The 17,708-nt window shown below is 44.7% G+C and overlaps 1 protein-coding gene across 1 annotated transcript in view; it reads right to left on the reverse strand.

Annotated features, from left to right (window-relative positions):
• rab36 (RAB36, member RAS oncogene family) overlaps positions 1–17,708 on the reverse strand; it is a 92,980-nt gene that overhangs the window by 34,929 nt on the left and 40,343 nt on the right. The window contains exons 5-7 of the mRNA XM_041203603.1: positions 13,091–13,192; positions 3,404–3,468; positions 3,259–3,310 (exon numbers count right to left, since the gene is read on the reverse strand). Of these exons, the coding sequence (XP_041059537.1) occupies positions 3,259–3,310; positions 3,404–3,468; positions 13,091–13,192 (219 nt within the window). The remainder of the gene's footprint in view (positions 1–3,258; positions 3,311–3,403; positions 3,469–13,090; positions 13,193–17,708) is intronic.

Here is a 17,708-nt window from a genome sequence, read left to right on the forward strand (position 1 = left end):
CTGACCTTTTAAAAAATATTCTGCTTCTTTATTCTTACGTCCAAAGTGAATATGTTCACATTTCCCTATATTATATTCCATCTGCCATCTTGCTGCCCACTCACCTGATCTGTCTATATCTCTTTGCACCTGGGGTTCTGTACATAAGAACATAAGAACTAGGAGCAGGAGTCGGCAATTCAGCCCATCGAGCCTGCCCCGCCATTCAATATGATCATGGCCAATCTCATTTCGGCCTCAATTCCAATTTCCCACCCTCTCCCCATAACCTTCCAAACCGTTACTAATTAAAAATCTGTCTATCTCCTCTTTAAATTTATTCAGCATCCCGGCATCCACTGCACTCTGAGCTCTGAGGTAGTAAATTCCACAGATTCACAACCCTTTGAGAAAAGTAATTCCTCCTCATCTCTGATTTAAATCTACCACCCCTTATCCTAAAACTATGGCTTCTCGTTCTAGAATGCCCCACAAGGGGAAACATCCGCTCCATGTCTACTTTGTTTATCCACTTTAGCATCTTATATACTTCAATTAGATCTCCTCCCATCCTTCTAAACTCTAGCAAGTATAGGCCTAAACTGCTCAATCTCTCCTCATAAGACAAGCCCCGCATTTCTGGAATCAATCTAGTGAACCTCCTCTGAATCGCCTCCATTGCAACTACATCCTTCCTCAAGTATGGGGACCAATACTGTGCACAGTACTCCAGGTGTAGTCTCACCAATGCCTTGTACAGCTGCAACAACAATTCCCTATTTTTATACTCTATTCCTTTAGCAATAAATGCCAAAATTCCATTTGCCTTCCTTAATACCTGCTGTACCTGCATACTAGCTTCCAGTGATTCATACACAAGGACACCTAGATCCCTCTGCACTGACACATTCTGAAGTTTCTCTCTATTTAAATAATAAGTCACCTTTTTATTCTTCTGACCAAAATGGATAACCTCACACTTATCCATGCTAAACTCCATCTGCCAAATTTTGGCCCATTCAACTAACTTGTCCATATCCATTTGTAAATTTCATATTTCTTCATTGCAACTTACTTTCCCACCTATTTCGGTGTCATCTGCAAATTTACCTATAGTACCTTCTATCCCTGAATCCAAGTCATTAATATAGATTGTAAATAGTTGGGGCCCAAGGATTGAACCCTGTGGCATCCCACTAGTTACAGCTTGCCATCCAGAAAAAGACTCATTTATCCTGACTCTCTGCTTTCTGTTGGTTAGCCAATCCTCTATCCAAGCTAATATATTACCCCTAACTCCATGTGATCTTATCTTGTGCAGCAATCTTTTGTGTGGCACCTTATCAAAGACCTTCTGGAAGTCCAGATATACTTCATCTACAGGATCCCATTTTCCGCTTTGCATGTCACATCTTCAAAGAACTCTAGCAAATTAGTCAAACACAATTTACTCTTCATAAAACCATGCTGACTCTGATGGATTGCATTTTGGCTTTCCAAATGCCCCATTACTACTTCTTTAATAATGGATTTCAACAATTTCTCAAAGACAGGCGTTAAACTAACTGGTCTACAGTTTCCTACTTTCTGTCTCCTCCCCACTTTTTGAATAAGGGCGTTATATCAGCATTTTTCCAATCCACTGGAACCTTTCCAGAATCCAGGGAATTTTGGAGAATTATAGCCAATGCATCCACTATCTCCGCTGCCACTTCCTTTAAGATCCTGGGATGTAGGCCATCAGATCCTGGGGACTTGTCACCCTTTAATCTCAATAGTTTGCTCAGTACTTTTTCTCTAATGATGGTGATTGTTCTAAGTTCCTCCTTCTCTATACTCTCTGCACTACCTGTTACTATTGGGGTGGTACTAGTGTCCTCCACCATGAAAACTGAGGCAAAATATTGATTAAGCGTCTCTGCCATTTCTGCGTTCCCCACTATTAACTCCCCAGTCTCATCCTCCAAGGGACCAACATTCACTTTAGCTTCTCTCTTTCCTTTTATATACTTGTAGAAGCTTTTGTTATCAGTTTTTACATTTTGCTCTAGTTTTCTTTCATTATTTCCCTTTGCTCCTTTTATTTTTTTTTAGTAACCCTTTGTTGATCTTTAAACGTTTCCCAATCTTCCAGCCTGCCACTAACCTTTGCAATTTGGTATGCCTTAGTTTTTTGCCTTTATGTTATCTTTAACTTCCTTGCTTAGCCATGGATGCTTTCCCCCCTCTCACCATCTTTCTTCCTCTTTGGAATATATTTTACTTGGGAGGAATTGAATATCTCCTTAAACAGTATACAGTTTCGGTCTCCTTACTTAAGGAAGGATTAACTTGCATTGGAAGCAGTTCAGAGAAGTTTCACTGGGATGATTCCTGGGATGGAAGGATTGTCTTACTAGGAGAGGTTGAGCAGGTTGGATGTATACTCATTGGAGTTTAGAAGAATGAAAGTGATCTTCTTGAAACATTTAGGATTCTGAGTGGGTTTGACCGAGTAGATGCTGAGAGGATGTTTCTTCTCATGGGGATTCTAGAATTAGGAGGCAAGTTTAAAAATAAGATGTCTACCATTTAAGACGCAGATGAGGAGGAATTTCTTCTCTCAGGGGTTGTTAGCCTTTGGAATTCTCTTCCACAGAGGGCAGTGGAGGCTGGGTCATTGAATATATTCAGGGCTGAGTTAAGATAGATTTTTGATCTACAAGGGAGTCAAGGGTTATGGGGGCAGCCAGGAAAGTGGAGTAAGACCATATCAGATCAGCCATGATCTTACTGAATGGTGGAGCCAGCTTGATGGTCTGAATAGCCTACTTCTACTCCTATTTCTTATAATCTGATAAATTGGTGATGTGAATGCTAGTGTTGTGTTTGAGACAGAATGTGATCACCCTTTATTGACCTGTCCTTTCCTGCAGCTGCGTCAATGCTGCAGGTTGTGGAGACCATCAACTAATTGAAGGATTAGCTCATCTGCTATTTTGATGGAATTTCCTTCGTCGATGATCTCAATGAGCCTCCTCCAGGGGCTCACCCGCCTGAAATTAGTGGCACTTAATATAATCCTGGCACCTGGCATTGTCCAGTCATGGGTAAATGCTGTTTACTGTTGCTATGGTAAGGGGTTTTACAACCTCACCTTGCTTGCTACTAGTCACTAATAAAAACAAACACAGAACAGCTGAATTATAATAACTGCAGTCAACATATATATTGAAGTAAAGAATTGAACTGAAAGTAAGAGTCAATACATTCACACAATGATGAAAAATCAAGGCCTACTTTGTGTGATCCAGGGTCTGTATGTCAGCCAAGTCAAAGGCTATTATAATGACTGGAAAAACAAGTTTAAAACATTATTAATAAAATAACATTAAAAAAAGTGACAATGATCACTTTGTTTTGCCTACTGCTAATCTGGACTTACCTTCAGCACCTCGATAATATGCAGAAGCAATGCACTTGAATTTCTCTTGCCCTGCTGTGTCCCAGCTAAAATCAATAGAAATATCTATCAGATTAATTCTTTAAAGAGGCCAACTGCAAATTGATGGCTGGAATTAACTTTAACTGAAAAATTTCTGTTTTATTCTAGTGCTTGCCGCACTTAAATAATTGAATGCTACTACCACAGGCATTGAACATTGGCCTGTTATTCAGGGTGCACAGTGAGAAAATGCAGGATAGCAAATGTGCTTGAGAAGACTCACCCTTTCTCTATGTAACCCAAACTAGAAAATTTCCAAACCAGGAAGGGTTAAAAAATCTCTGATTTCCAGAATTTTGGAATAGGTGTGAAGTTTCTTGCTTAGAAAAGCAAAGAATTTTAGTGGTGATGGGTGGAAATCCTGATGTCCTATTTCAAGCAAACAATGTTAACAGGGAAAGACTTGTATTTACATACTGATTTTCACAATCATACCATGTGCCAAAGCACTTTCTAACTAGTGAAGTACTTTTGAAACGTAGTCACTGTTGTAATGTTGGGAACACAGCAGCCAATTTGTGTACAGCAAGATCCCATAAATAGCAATGTGATAATGACCAGACAATTTATTTTTATTTATTGGTTGAAGGATTAATATTGGTCAGGATACTATGAGAACGCCACTACTCCATTGGAATGAAAAGGTCAATGGCAACATGGATGCAAAGTTTACTGAGTGACAGGGTAATGGTGAACATAATGATGAACAGTTGTCTTTTGGGCTTGAGGAAGGTATATAATGGGGTTCTCCATGGGCTTGTATAGGGCCACTGCTTTTCTTGATTTCCATTAATGACATAGGACTGACAACATACGAAACATGAGAAGAGTTGACCATATGGCCCACTGTACCAGCTTCGCCATTTAATACGGTCATGGCTGATCTTTGACTTCAACTTTTCCGCCCAGTCCCCATGTCCATTGATTCCCCAAGACACCAAAAATCTGTTTATCTAAACCTTAAATGTATTCAATACTGGAGCATCCACAATCCTCTGGGGTAGGGAACTCCAAAGATTCACACCCTTTGAGAGAAGAAATTTCTCCTCATCTCAATCCTAAATGATTGACCCCTTATCCTGAGATTGTGTTCCCATGTTCTAGATCCAGCCAAAGGAAACAGCCTCAGTGTCAAGCCCCTTCAAAATCTTGTACGTTTCAATGAGATTACCTTCTTCTAAACTCTGATTCTTCTAAACCCCAGAGAATATAGGCTCAATTTATTCAGCCTCTCATCATTAGACAACCCTCTCATCCCAGGGACCAATCTAGTACCAATTCCAATCCAAATATGGAGACCAAAACTCCAGACAGTATTCCAGGTGTGGCCTTACCAAGGCCTAGTACAATTGTAGCAAGATTTCTTTATTCTTGTGCTTCAATTCCCTTACAATAAAGGCCAACATGCCACTTGCTTTCATAATTGTTTGCTGTACCTGCATGCTAATTTTCTGTACAAGTACATCTAAGTCCCTCTTGGGTCCCCTACACTATGGTATGCAGGGCACAATTGCTAACTTTATAGATGACAAAAACTTAGAAGAATTGTGAGCTGTCAAGAGAAGAGAGGTAGACTTTAAGAGGGCATAGACAGGCTGGTGGAATAGGCAGACATGTGGCAGATGAAATTTAATGTCGAGAAATGTGAAGTGTACATTTTGGTATGAAGAATGCGGGGAGGCAAGACAAAATAAAGAATACTTTGCTAAAGGGGTGCAGGGACAGAGGGACCTGGTGAGTATATGTGCACAATTCGTTCATGGTTACAGGGCAGGCTGAGAAAGTGGTTAATAAGGCATATGGGATCTTAAGCTTTATAAATAGGGCATGGAGTACCAAAACGAAGGAGCTATGATGAACCTTTAATAAACACTGGTTTGGCTCAAACTAGAATACTTTGTGCAATTCTGGGTAACATACTTTAGGGAGGATGTGATGCATTCAAGATGGTGCAGAAAAGATTTACAAGAATGGTTCCAGGGATGAAGGACTTCAGTTACGTAGATCGATTGAGCAGCTAGGGTTTTCTCCTTCGAGAAGAGAAGATTGAAAGGAAATTTAATAGAGGTGTTTAAAATCATGAGGAGTCTGGACAGAATAGATAGGGATGAACTGTTTCCATTGGCAAAGTCAAGAACCAGAGGGCACTGATTTAAGGTGATTGGTAAGGGAACCAAAGATGACATGAGGAAAAACATTTTTATGCATTGAGTGGTGAGGATCCAGAATGCACTGCCTGAAATTGTGGTGAAGCCAGATTCAATTGTGGCTTTCAAGAGGGAATTGGATAATTATCTGAAGAATATGGGGAAAGGGCGAGGGAATGGGACTAGTTGGGTTGCTCTTACAGAGAGCCAAAATGGACACAACAAGGCAGAAGGCCTCCTGCTAAGCTGTAGCCATTCTATGATTCTATTCTATTCTCCTGCACTGGAGTATCAAGCTGGATTCAGTGCTCAAGTCTCTGGAATGGTACTTGAACCCACAACCTTCTGACTCAAAGATGAAGGTGCTGCCAATGAGCCGCTGCTGACGTATACTAAAGCTGCCTTCATTTGCACCAACAGTGTGCCTCAGTTCCGAACTAAAGCAACTTCCTACACAATGGGCGGAACCTTCAATGCCCGCTGGCATCGGGTGTGTTTGGTGGCATGAGCTGACAATATGGTGAGCAGGCCAAAAATCGGTTTCGTGACATTGTGAAACCAGTTTGCAATTGTCCACTCAGCTCGTCGATGGCGGGCCATGTTTCCCCCCATCGGATGTCGGGAACTTCATTATAATACATCAGCATATCATTATAAGGGCAGCCCGCTGGTTTCACCCGGCACCCCTTCCACTGGATCATATGCTGATGTGTTTCAGAACAGCATTTAAAGGTGTGCACTTGGCGGGCTGCACTTTGTGAAGAACTTGGAGATGAGTGCACAGTAATGTTGTGGAGCACCTGTGAGGGACGCCTGTTGAACTTTAAGGTTGGGGTACGTTGGTGGGGTGGGGGTGGCAAAGACTGCCCTGTGAGGTAACTTTGGGGGTGGGGGGTTGGGGGGCGCTAAGCCTGCCCTGCGGTTGAGGTGGCTTGGAGGGGGATGGGGCAAAGGCTGCAATGTGGTTGAAATAGCGCAGAGGCACGTACAGGGTGGAGGGGTCGGGGGTACTGGGCAAGGGAAGTGGCCACGCATTAGGGGCACCTTGTATAAAGTGAACATTACTCTGCAGCTGAGACAGTTCAGGTGCAGCCACGTTGATATGATTGGAGTCGGGCCTCTAGCTTCTCTGCCCATTCAAGCAATGCAGAGGTATCAAAGTGCCACCAAGTGCTCCACATCGTTTCACCCCTCAGGCACATACTGCAAAGTAATGAGCATTTTAGTGGACGGCAGAAAAGTTGGATGACTGGGCACATTGTACAATCTCCTTCCTAAAGATGGTCACTGGTGGAGGCACTCACGGCCCTTTCCAATGTCATCATCCTGGTTTGGACCAGTCTCTCCCATGGTTCAAGCTAACAGTGAAGTTTTGCAGTGTGGGTTAGGAGAATGCCTGCGTCTGAGCTGCGAGCGCAGCAAGCAGTTCAATGGGCAAAGCTGCCACCAATCAGTCATGTGGAGCGGGGTGGAGGAAGGTGCAGTTTCGGGCTGCCAAGCAGGGCATTAATCTCTGGCAATCCAAGTGGTGGCCAGCACTTTCCAGGATGTGTTAAGGGACCTTCAGACTTAACCAAGAAAGGTTCTTGGTTGCTAACCCACACATGTTAACCCACGCATTGCTCTCTTTCATTATGCAGGAGGAGTACATCAGGATCATGGAGCTTGGTGAACTAGCTGTATGCCTCATGATTTACAGAGAGCAAAGACAAAGGGGAAGAGAGCTACTGAGATGCCTGGCTGTGCAGAGGGAAGACCAGCACCTTCTGGAAGAAGGGGTGGTTGGGGCTCCCGCATACGCCGCTGAAGAGCCAAAGTGAATCATTGTTGGTCGGCACTGATTTAGACCCAGGGTCTATAGATGTCGGCTTTCATTCCTGCAGATGAACGAGGACCAGTGTCGCTGAAGACTGCACAATTCTAGGGAGCTAGATGGTCAGTCACATCTGCCAGCTACTGCAGGATTTCATGCCATGGGGACATGGCGGGCATCAACTGCCAGTGGCCATGAAAGTGACAGTGGCATTCAATTTCTATGCCAGTGGCTCCTTTCAGGGGTCCACAGGTGACCTCTGTGGGATCTCACAAACCTCCACCCACAAATGCATCCATGAGGTCACAGATGCCATCTTCGCGAGGGCACACAACTTGGTGCATTTCGCCTGGTACCAAGAGAGCCAGGATTTGCCCAGATCTCGGGTTTTCCATAGGTGGAGTGTGCCATTGACTGCGCTCATGTGACACTCAGATCTCTGTCGCAAAGCGCAGTCAACTATGTCAACCACAAGGGATTCCATTCACTGAATGTGCAGCTGGTGTGCAACCACCAGAAACGCAGCCTGCAGGTCTATGCAAGGTTTCCAGGGAGTGTGCACAACTCCCACATTCTCAGTCAGTCACAGATCCCTGATGTTTTCCAGGGTCCACAGAAGCTGCAGGGATGGCTCCTCGGGGACAAGGGCTACCCAAAGAGGACGTGTCTGATGACACCTGTGCGATGGCCTCAGACTGCAGCAGAGCGAAAGTGTAACGAGGCTCATGTTGCAACTCGCAACTTAGTGGAGCAAACCATTGGGATGCTGAAAATGAGATTCTGGTGCCTGGACCGCTCTGGTGGAGCCCTGCAATACAGTCTGCAGAGAGTGTCATGCATCTTCATTGCCTGCTGCACCCTTTACAAACTGGTGCTGCAAAGGGGAGAGGAGCTGGCTGAGGAGGAGATGCAGGAGCTGGAGGTCTCCTCCAATGAGTAGGATGTCGATGGTGATGAGGATGAGGAGGTGGCCAGTCGTGGCAGGCGTGCTTGGAGGCCCACAGAGCTGCTAGATTTCTGGAGGATGGTGACGACATTCAGTCAGGAGACACAATAAGATCCTCATATTGCATCTATGAACGTTTGCCTCCAGTCTGGCTTTTGGCAGCACACGTAGCCTCTGTGATAATGCTCCTGTCATGGAGACGCGGTGGAGGCCCTAATAGTCACCCAATTGCAGGAAGATGATGACAACATGCAGTAAGGTCACTCCATAGATCTTCACATAGCCTCTGAGAATGTCTAACTTCTATCTGGCGGAGGGCAACTCACTTGCGCTCTGTAATCAGGGTCATATTATAGAGACGCAGCCATGAAATGTAAAAAGCATCTGATCCTTTGTCTGCCTTCAGTACCTGACCCCTTCAGGAGCACAGTGTCACTCGTCACAGATGCTGAGGAGATGGGGGCCAGCCCCACCTTAAAGGTGCTGAGAGCCATCAGAGAGAATAACAGAACTCTGTGACACCTGCCCACAACATTCTGGCAGCAATAACAAGCACCATCAAGGTGCAGGCATCAGTAATGTGTCCAGGCAGTGTGAGGCTGGACCATCACTTTGGTCTGAAGGCTGCCAAAGCAGGGAAGAGGCCCTGGACTGGGACACCTGCCTTTTATATTGTGCAGGAAGGTTTCACATCTGAGAGACACAAACACTGCTCATTAGAAGAAGGAGCCATAGGCAGGCAGACATTCTTGGGACTTTATTGGCAATAGTGAACGGTATGTACAAGTGATTAACACCCATGCCACGGCTGTGCAATTACAGCTTTTTAACCTTCCTAATCCTGCTGCTACGTCTTGGTGTTCCCCAGACATTCACAGCGGAGATGTAGGCATCCTGGTGACTGATATGCCCTGTCTGTGATGACCTTGGCAGGTGTCCTCTGGAGGGCTGAGACCTGGAAGGCCCCGGCCTACTATCAGGGTCCTGCTGTGTGGCAGTGGCACTCTCCTCAACCAGTGGAGCTGGAGCTGCTGAGGTCACAGGAAGAGGGAATTCAGATGGGCCAGACACTCCTGGAGACACCTGGATGGATAACCTCACGGGGTACATCTGCTGATACTCCTCCCTATGGGAGCCTAAGAGCCCCTGGCTGACTCCTTGAGGAGAAGTAGCTGGAGTGAGATCAGGCTGCCCTGCACCCCTCTTGTATACACATTGTTGGAGGCCAACAATGGCAGCAATGATGGAGTTCAGTGTGCACAGCAATGCAGGAGTGACGTCCTGGACCAAGGTTTCCATGGCAGCCGCTATCCTGCCAGTCTTGACCTTGGTGCGTTGGCATGCCAGTGCTATCAACTTAGCCTGAAGGCAGATGGACTCTTCCATCCTACCTTGCAATCTGAAGAGTGCAGGGGACATCCCTTCCTGATGTTCCCGAGGCTGCCTTTGCACCTCCAGCAACTGCGACATGACCGAGTCCAGAGGCTTGTCGTCTGACAGGGACTCAGCAATTTTCTGGCCTCCAGCAGTCCTCTGAGTGTCAGAAACTTGGGAAGTCCCTGCTGCCACCTGCTGTGGATCAGACAGTATGATGCGCTCACCAGATTGTGATCCCGAGGCTACTCCAAAACTAGGTCCCACCGAGGATGTGTGTCTCTCCGCTGGTGAAGGGCATGGGTGAGCGCTGTGATGAGTCTTCAGGGAAGGTTTCATTGGATTCTTCTTCTGAGCTTCCTGTGAGGCTTCATTGGGGGCCCTGGCTCATGGACTCCCTTGGTGGTTTCCTAGATGCGCCTGCGAAAGGAAGGAAAGTTAATTAGTCCTTGGCATCAGCATATTGTCCAATGGATGTTGCACTGCTGGATCCTCGGTTCATACAGCACCGCTGACCTCACCGTCAGCACAGGAATGGTCCAGATCCTCACCAGTCAGCTGGATGGCTCTGTTTTCAAAGTTGTGCGGAGCTTGATTTCAGGCAATTCTCCACCAGTTTGCAACCTCTCCCCTTTGTTGTGTGCCAGCTTGTCCTGCATGAATAGAGATGGAGAGAGTGTAAGCTGGACCCCTGCCAGTCCACATGATAAGTATGCCTTGTGTGTGTAGGTGGTGAGTGGTCCCACAGGTGGGATGAGGTCAATGAAGGTAAGTGTGAGAGAGTGAATGGCAATGTCCCTTGAAATGGCAGTGAGTGAGGGCCTTGTGGATGATTGACGGGTTTGTGAGTTGGTAGTGATGAGAAGAGTGACTTACCCTGGTGGAACAGAGGAATTCATTCAAACTCTTGCGGCACTGAGTGACTGTCCTCTTTTGCAGAGCATTGGGACTGACCACCGCTGCCACTACCTCCCAAGTCGACTTAGTGATCTTGCTGCCCATCCTGTGGCCAGAGCACATCATGGCAATCCGCCATTGCATCTGAAAGGCGCTTGAGGTACACGTCATTGAACTTGGGAGTTGCAGTCATTTTGCCTTCAGGGCCATGTCTTCTTTGCAGCAGTCATGGGCTGGAAGCACCGAGGTGTGTGTGTGGCTGCAATTGAAATATGGCACCTGGCATGATGAAGCAGTGAGGTGATGGCGTGGCGGGGGAATGACAGCCTGCCCATCATGGAAATGGCGTGTTTCCTGGGAATGCATAGTTAATACGGTGGATCTGGGATGATGCAGCATGAAAAGCCACCATTGCAGCTGGCAGGTAAAACGTTGTTTTACTCACCCACCACAGCGCTTAGTGCAAATCTGGGACAATTCTGCCCTATGTCTTGTCTTTAATACCTCCTCGTTCTGAGGGTTGGCCGCACAATGAACACTGATTTCTATTCTCCGCTGCTCTCATTGCCTATCCCATAGAGGGGCCAGTCTACCTTCTGATATTATCCATCAATGTCACTTTGGGTCTTCCTTTGCATGTTCTCCAGGCTTTTTTCCTCTTTTTCCAAACGCACCATTTCTGTTCTCATCATGTGTTCAAAATATCCGAGTTTCCTTGATATCACGGCCTCAAACAAGTTTCTCTTAATACCAATTTTCTTGAGTACCCACTCGTTCGTCTGCTTGACCGTTCATGACACACATAATATCCACCTGAGTCCTTTCATTTCAAATGCTCTTATTTGAGCCTCGTCACTCTTCTTGATGGTCCAGCTTTCTCAGCTATATATTGTCACTGGCCACATATGGCTGTCAGAAGATGAATTTTCATTGTAGTTGAGATGCTGTGGCTACTCCATATTCTTTTAAGTGAGTTCACAATGCCATGACCCTTGTTAAATCTAGCCCAAATTTTTTTGGTAGACTCTGCATCTTGCGTGATGAATGACCCAAGATAACGGAAGGTATCAGCCTGTTCAAGCTGAACTCTGTTTATGTACTAGTTTGAATTTATCATATATCATTCATCCTTATAGTCTCTTGGAATGAAATTCTCAATTTAGAGTCTATTTGTTTTCTGTTGTAGTGTTATTCTGACTAGAAACTAAGTTGAGACTACCCAAACTCAATTCAAGGAGGACCCTTACACTAATGGAGAGGAGAGAAAAGTGAGAGAGAGCCAAGAGCCCTTTCTCAGTCTGGGTTGGATTTCAAAACAGTCAACAGATAAGATAGCAATCACTAGGCTATCTAAAGTTTCTGCTCTAATTTCACTGAAATTCTTCTTCAGCTTTCAAACTACAAGTGCATTTTCATTCATTTTAATTGCTTCAAAGTATGAGGTTGAACCCAAGAAAAGAGTAGACCCATAAATCACTCTATAATCTCAAAATTCTTGGCGTGAACTTAACAAAGCCTAAAATGTATTAAAAGATCCAATTTTGTTGAAGAATTATCCCAAGTAAAATTAATTATAGGCAACTTCAACCCAAAGTGCATGAACAAAAGTAGCGTTCAAGCTTGCTGCCAATTGTATTAACTGGTATCTTGGCAAGGTTATAGTCACGAGGGCAGCAGTAAGGTTACAATAATGCATGAGGTATTCATTGACATTGAAGGTGCACTGTCACAGGTAAGACCTTCATAGGTCTAGCAATTTAGGAGTGCTTGGTTGGGTGGTGGGGGACATGTGGCGTGAATGGCAAGTATCCTGTGCCAGAATGATGAGGTTTGAGGCTCCCAAGATAGTGATATCACAGAGCTGGCACAGTGCAATGTTCTGCTGGGTAAACCAAGGGGAAGTGTGAAGAAAAAGGGGGCTACTGGTAGTGTCATTGCAGCCCTTAGGTAAGTGAGGCTGGGGTACTGGTCAGGGATGGATAGTAGGGGCGGGCGGAGGGAGGGGGTGGGTGGTGATGAGAGTTTGTTCAATAGGGCTGGTTTCCCCAAGTGACGATGGCTCCGGCAGCCATTGCACAAATGCTCTTTGGGGCAGGGATCCCAAACAAGTGTTAGGCTCTTTATTTGCATATGCATATGAATATGAATACCCCCTTGTTTATCCTTCTCAGTATGGTGATCAGTGCACTTCTGTTCAGTTTTTTGGGGTTCGGAAAACAGGCTCTTTGCAGTTCAACTTCTAGGCTACACTGTCCCTCTTGGCGCTACATCTAACTGGCGCATCTTTCACTGCAGTCACTAGCTGCTGAGAGAAGAAACAGCAGGCTCATCATACACTCCAAAGAATACCATCCTTGCAAAAGCAATTTGACATTCGATATTATGGCATTTTGTACTTAAATAGGCTACACTTTAAAGTCCTGGTAATGTCGTTTCTATTATGTACTCACATTTGTAGATTGTATTGAGTTCCAGCAATTTCAAACCGCTCGATTTCAAAATCAACCCCGATTGTAGCCTTGTAGTCTCGGTCAAACACATTTTTACAAAATCTGAAATTTAAAAAGGATCATAATAAATATTACTTCAATAAAATGAAAAGGACTCACTAAAAGAATGGAGTTTCAAGTACATAAACCTACAATGGAGGAATGAGATAGCACAGGCATATATCTAAATTGATTAAATTAAATACATGGAAGTGAAAAGAAGAAATGAAACTTCAGTGAATTATTAGTTTGGAGTCAAATAATTAGTCATACACAGGAAGATATCCAGGAATTTCCAGCATCTTTAGCACTGACCCATGACAGAATGCCAGGACTGTGCTCACTAAGCATCTCCAACTCCCACTGTAGGAACCTTCCTCTTGCCAGATCTTTCCTCCCACTGCTGGACTCCTCTTTATCCTCATTTCCCCCTCCCGCTCCTAGCGTGTGACCACCTCCCACCTCCTGGCTTCTCCTCCCGTCCTGCGATTTTTCCTCCAGTCATGTGGCTCCTCCACCCGATGCATGGCTCCTCCTCCACCAATGTTGACAGGGTCAGGTGGAGCAGCATGTAGGTGAGGCCTTCAGTAATTTGAGACATATTTGAGTGCCCTTCCCAAAGATAATCCTGGAAATGCTGGTGTAAGATTTCCACTGCTTGGGGAAGGTGATCCTGTGCATTGAGACCACTTAAAAATTGTTATCATATAAATTTTTCTTATGATCTATGTGTCTCTAGGCCCAGCTTAGTAATTCACAAGCCAATTAAGTGGAGACTGCTATGTCTTATCTTTGAGCATAACAACCTCCAAACATTTGTCAAGTCCCATAAAGGTCATGGAAGGGTGATCTCCCAGCATTGGAAGTCCCAGCCCTCAGCCTCAACTCCTTCATAGTCATGTTCTTGTTGGTGGTGAATGGAGACATCGAACAAGCTGAGCAACATAGCAATAGGATTAGGCCACTTAGCCCCTCGAGCTTGTTCACCATTCACTGAGGTCATGGCTGATCTGCGACCTAACTCCTTTGTGCCATATCCCATAATAGCTTTGGATAACAATTTATATCGTATCAATTGCCATTTAGGGAAGAGAGTTCTAAATTTCTATCACCTACGTGTGTATTGCTGTTTCCTAATTTCACTCCTGAGGGATCTGGCTCTACTTTTTAGACTATGCCCCCTAAGTCCTAGACACCCAACCAGCAGAAATAGTTTCCCTCTATCTACTCTTCCCCTTTCATGGGATATGGGCATCGCTGACAATACTAGCATTTGTTGCCTACCTGTTTGCCTCAATGTATTGAAAACTTAGATCAAATCACCCCTTAACCTTCTAAATTTCTGGGAATACAACTCTAGTTTGTGTAATCTCTCCTTGTAATCTAAATCTTGGAGCCCAGGTAAACCAATGTCACATTCCCTCCAAGGCCAATATATTCTTCCAAAGGTGTAGTGTCAGAACTGTTCACAATATTCCAGATGTGGCCTAACCAGGGCTTTGTATTCTAGTCCTCTAGATATAAAGGCCGCATTTCATTAGCATTTTTGGTTATTTTCTGTAGCTGTTCATGATGTTTTAATATCAATGTCCTTGACCCCAAACATCTATGGATCTCCACGATTTATAGCTTTTTCTCACTGCTTAGAAAGTACAAGTGTTGCCTGTTCAAAGCGTGTTTTAAGAGCACATTTTCAATTTTAGTGTGGTTGGCAAATGAGGGTCATTCCCCCAATTGCACTGCTGCTATTTTCATTTTAAGTGCGGTTACTGAGAATGCTCAGCTTTAAAAAAAAATAAACTGCTGCTTGGCTGCCTCCCTCTCCAACCCTTGCCGACCCTCCTGCTTGCTGCCTCTCCCGACTTGCAGCCTCCCACCCTCCACCCTCCCACTTGCCGACCTTACCACTTGCCAACTCTCCGGAGTCACCACTTCCATTCCCGGCTCACCGCTTCTCTTCCTGACCCTCCCATTTGCTGCCTCTCCCATTTGCCGCTTTCCTCCATGCCCCTTGCCAACCTTCCCACTTGCAGCTCCTCTCAGTTCCTTGCTTGCTCCTTCCTTCTTGCTGCCCCTCTCCCTTTTTAGGTCCAAAGTGGATGACCTTGCATTGTCTACATTGAAATCCATTTTCACAGTTTTGCCTATTCATTTAATTTCTGTAATTTCATGCTTCTATCTACACTGCTTACAATACTGCCTATCTTGGCGGAGAAGAAAAGAGTTGACGTTTCGAGTCCTCATGACCCTGCTGCCAGACCTGCTGAGTTTTTCCAGGTAATTCTGTTTTTGTTTTGGATTTCCAGCATCCGCAGTTTTTTGTTTTTATCCATAGACATTACTCTGTCAACTACTTTAGTCATCCATTCAAAAAATTCAATCAGACTTGTCAGACATGACCTACCTTTTTCAAATACAAAGTAACAGGAAACTCCTCCGTAAATCCTGGATCCAGAGTAGCCTGGTCAGGGCAGAATTTCTGGCCATTCGGCCGCAACTGCAAAATTAATCTGGGGTCTCAAGAGCATCTATGCGTTATCTACTTTAACATAGAGCCAGCTAATAGATTCACATTATTTTATAGATTCTGGCTGCTATCAATACACAGTTAACCAACATGAGTACAATGCTGATTCTGGTTCACACCTTCTAATTAATGAGGCCAGAACTTGCACACAAGAGTGCCTCTACCTGATCAGTGATTTTTGAGGTATTTTTGCACCAGTGAAACACAAGCATTAAAAACTCACTGCACCAAGTCCCCAGACATTCTGGTGCTTGGTAGGCATCAGGGTGGTTATTGTGCATCCAGCCTAAAGTCCAATTGGTGAGAGATCACCCACTTGAGAGAGACTTCTGTGCAGTTAGGTGAAAGATGTGAATATTACTGCTGAGTCACATAGCTACATTAAAAACTCATTGCACCAAGTCCCCAGACATTCTGGTGCTTGTTAGGCATCAGGGTGGTTATTGCACATCCAGCCTAAAGTGCAATTGGTGAGAGATCACCCACTTGAGAGAGACTTCTGTGCAGTTAGGTGAAAGATGTGAATATTACTGCTGAGTCACAGAGCTGCATTAAAAACTCATTGCGCCAAGTCCCCAGACATTCTGGTGCTTGTTAGGCATCAGGATGGTTATTGCACACCCAGCCTAAAGTCCATTTGGTGAGAGATCACCCACTTGAGAGAGACTTCTGTGCAGTTAGGTGAAAGATGTGAATATTACTGCTGAGTCACATAGCTGCATTCACATCAAGGCTTGTCACCAAAACAGAAACAGTAGTATAACTACACAATAATATTCTGCAAATAGATTTTAAAATGGTGGCAAACAAACAACCTCAACCAAATGTATTCCGTCTCTGTAGACATAATACAGGACTGAAGTTAGCTGAAGCTGCTGCGAAATAGAATATTACACTATCCTGTTCCACCAGTTTTCTTAGATGCTCACTCATCCAATCTTTATCGTTAAGCAATTGGGATATAACATTCCACTGCAGTTAATTTGATGGCATTCTCATCACTGAATGCACTAAAGGTTGTGTCCTACAACCTTTGGAGTCCTACAACAGGAGTTCAGCTCACAATACTAACACTCCAATGTTATGGTGAACAAGGGCTGGCTTGTTAAAACAAATGCCTGCGCTCCTCTTCATGTGGTCATTAATGTTTGAATAAGGTTTCCAAGTAACCTTCCCCACTTCAGCTACTCCTAAAAGAAAACAGATTAATCAGTCATTTATTTTGTGTGGCTTGTATCAGCTGGAGGCCAGGGAGCAGCACTTTTGCTTCCAAGTCAAAAGATCATGGTTTCAAGTCCAAATTCTGAGACCTGAGCACACAAATTCGGGGGACACCTTAGGGCAGTACTGAGGGAATGCTGCATTGTCGGAGGTGCTGTATGTCATGACCATGGATCATAGCCCTGAATTACTTAAGGAGATATTGAACATTTAAGTGCGACATGTGTTTTTTAAAAAAGGACCTACAAGCAAAAGCTGGCTGGACTGTAAAGTAACCACTTGTTGGAAAATTCCTATGTGGATTACACTTGGCCAACTAGTCCAGGGAGAACAGAATGATGCACTAAAGGGTGTCAAGGCCCACTTCAGAACGAGATACTTCAAAGGGAGATGCATTTCAAAAACCGAATTATAATCACCTGTGGTTGCAGAGATAATGGAGGCTGATTACCACCTCAGCAGGAACCATCTCCTGTTGAGCTATATCCTAGACTATGGACTTGATCTAAATTGAAGGAATATACAAGAAAAGGGGCTAAAAAGCTAACTGCAACCCTGATTTCCGTGTGCTAGTCTGCTGTTCTAGTGTGTGCTGTGTCAGTGTGTGCTGTGAAGGTCACAGCTGAAGGACATTAACTATATATCCCTGCGCTTGCAAGTAAAAAAGTCTCTCTCTACGATTGCTGGAAGCAAGTCATAAGTCAGCAAAGCCACAGTCGAAAGGGAAACAGGACAACTCCTTTCAGCTGACCTGCAGAACCAAGAATCTACAAACCAACTGCTCTACTGCCAAAGTCAGCTCTTCCAGAATCATCCAACTTAACAGCCACA

The sequence above is a fragment of the Carcharodon carcharias genome, chromosome 13 (assembly GCF_017639515.1).
Source record: "Carcharodon carcharias isolate sCarCar2 chromosome 13, sCarCar2.pri, whole genome shotgun sequence".
Taxonomy (NCBI): Eukaryota; Metazoa; Chordata; class Chondrichthyes; order Lamniformes; family Lamnidae; genus Carcharodon; species Carcharodon carcharias.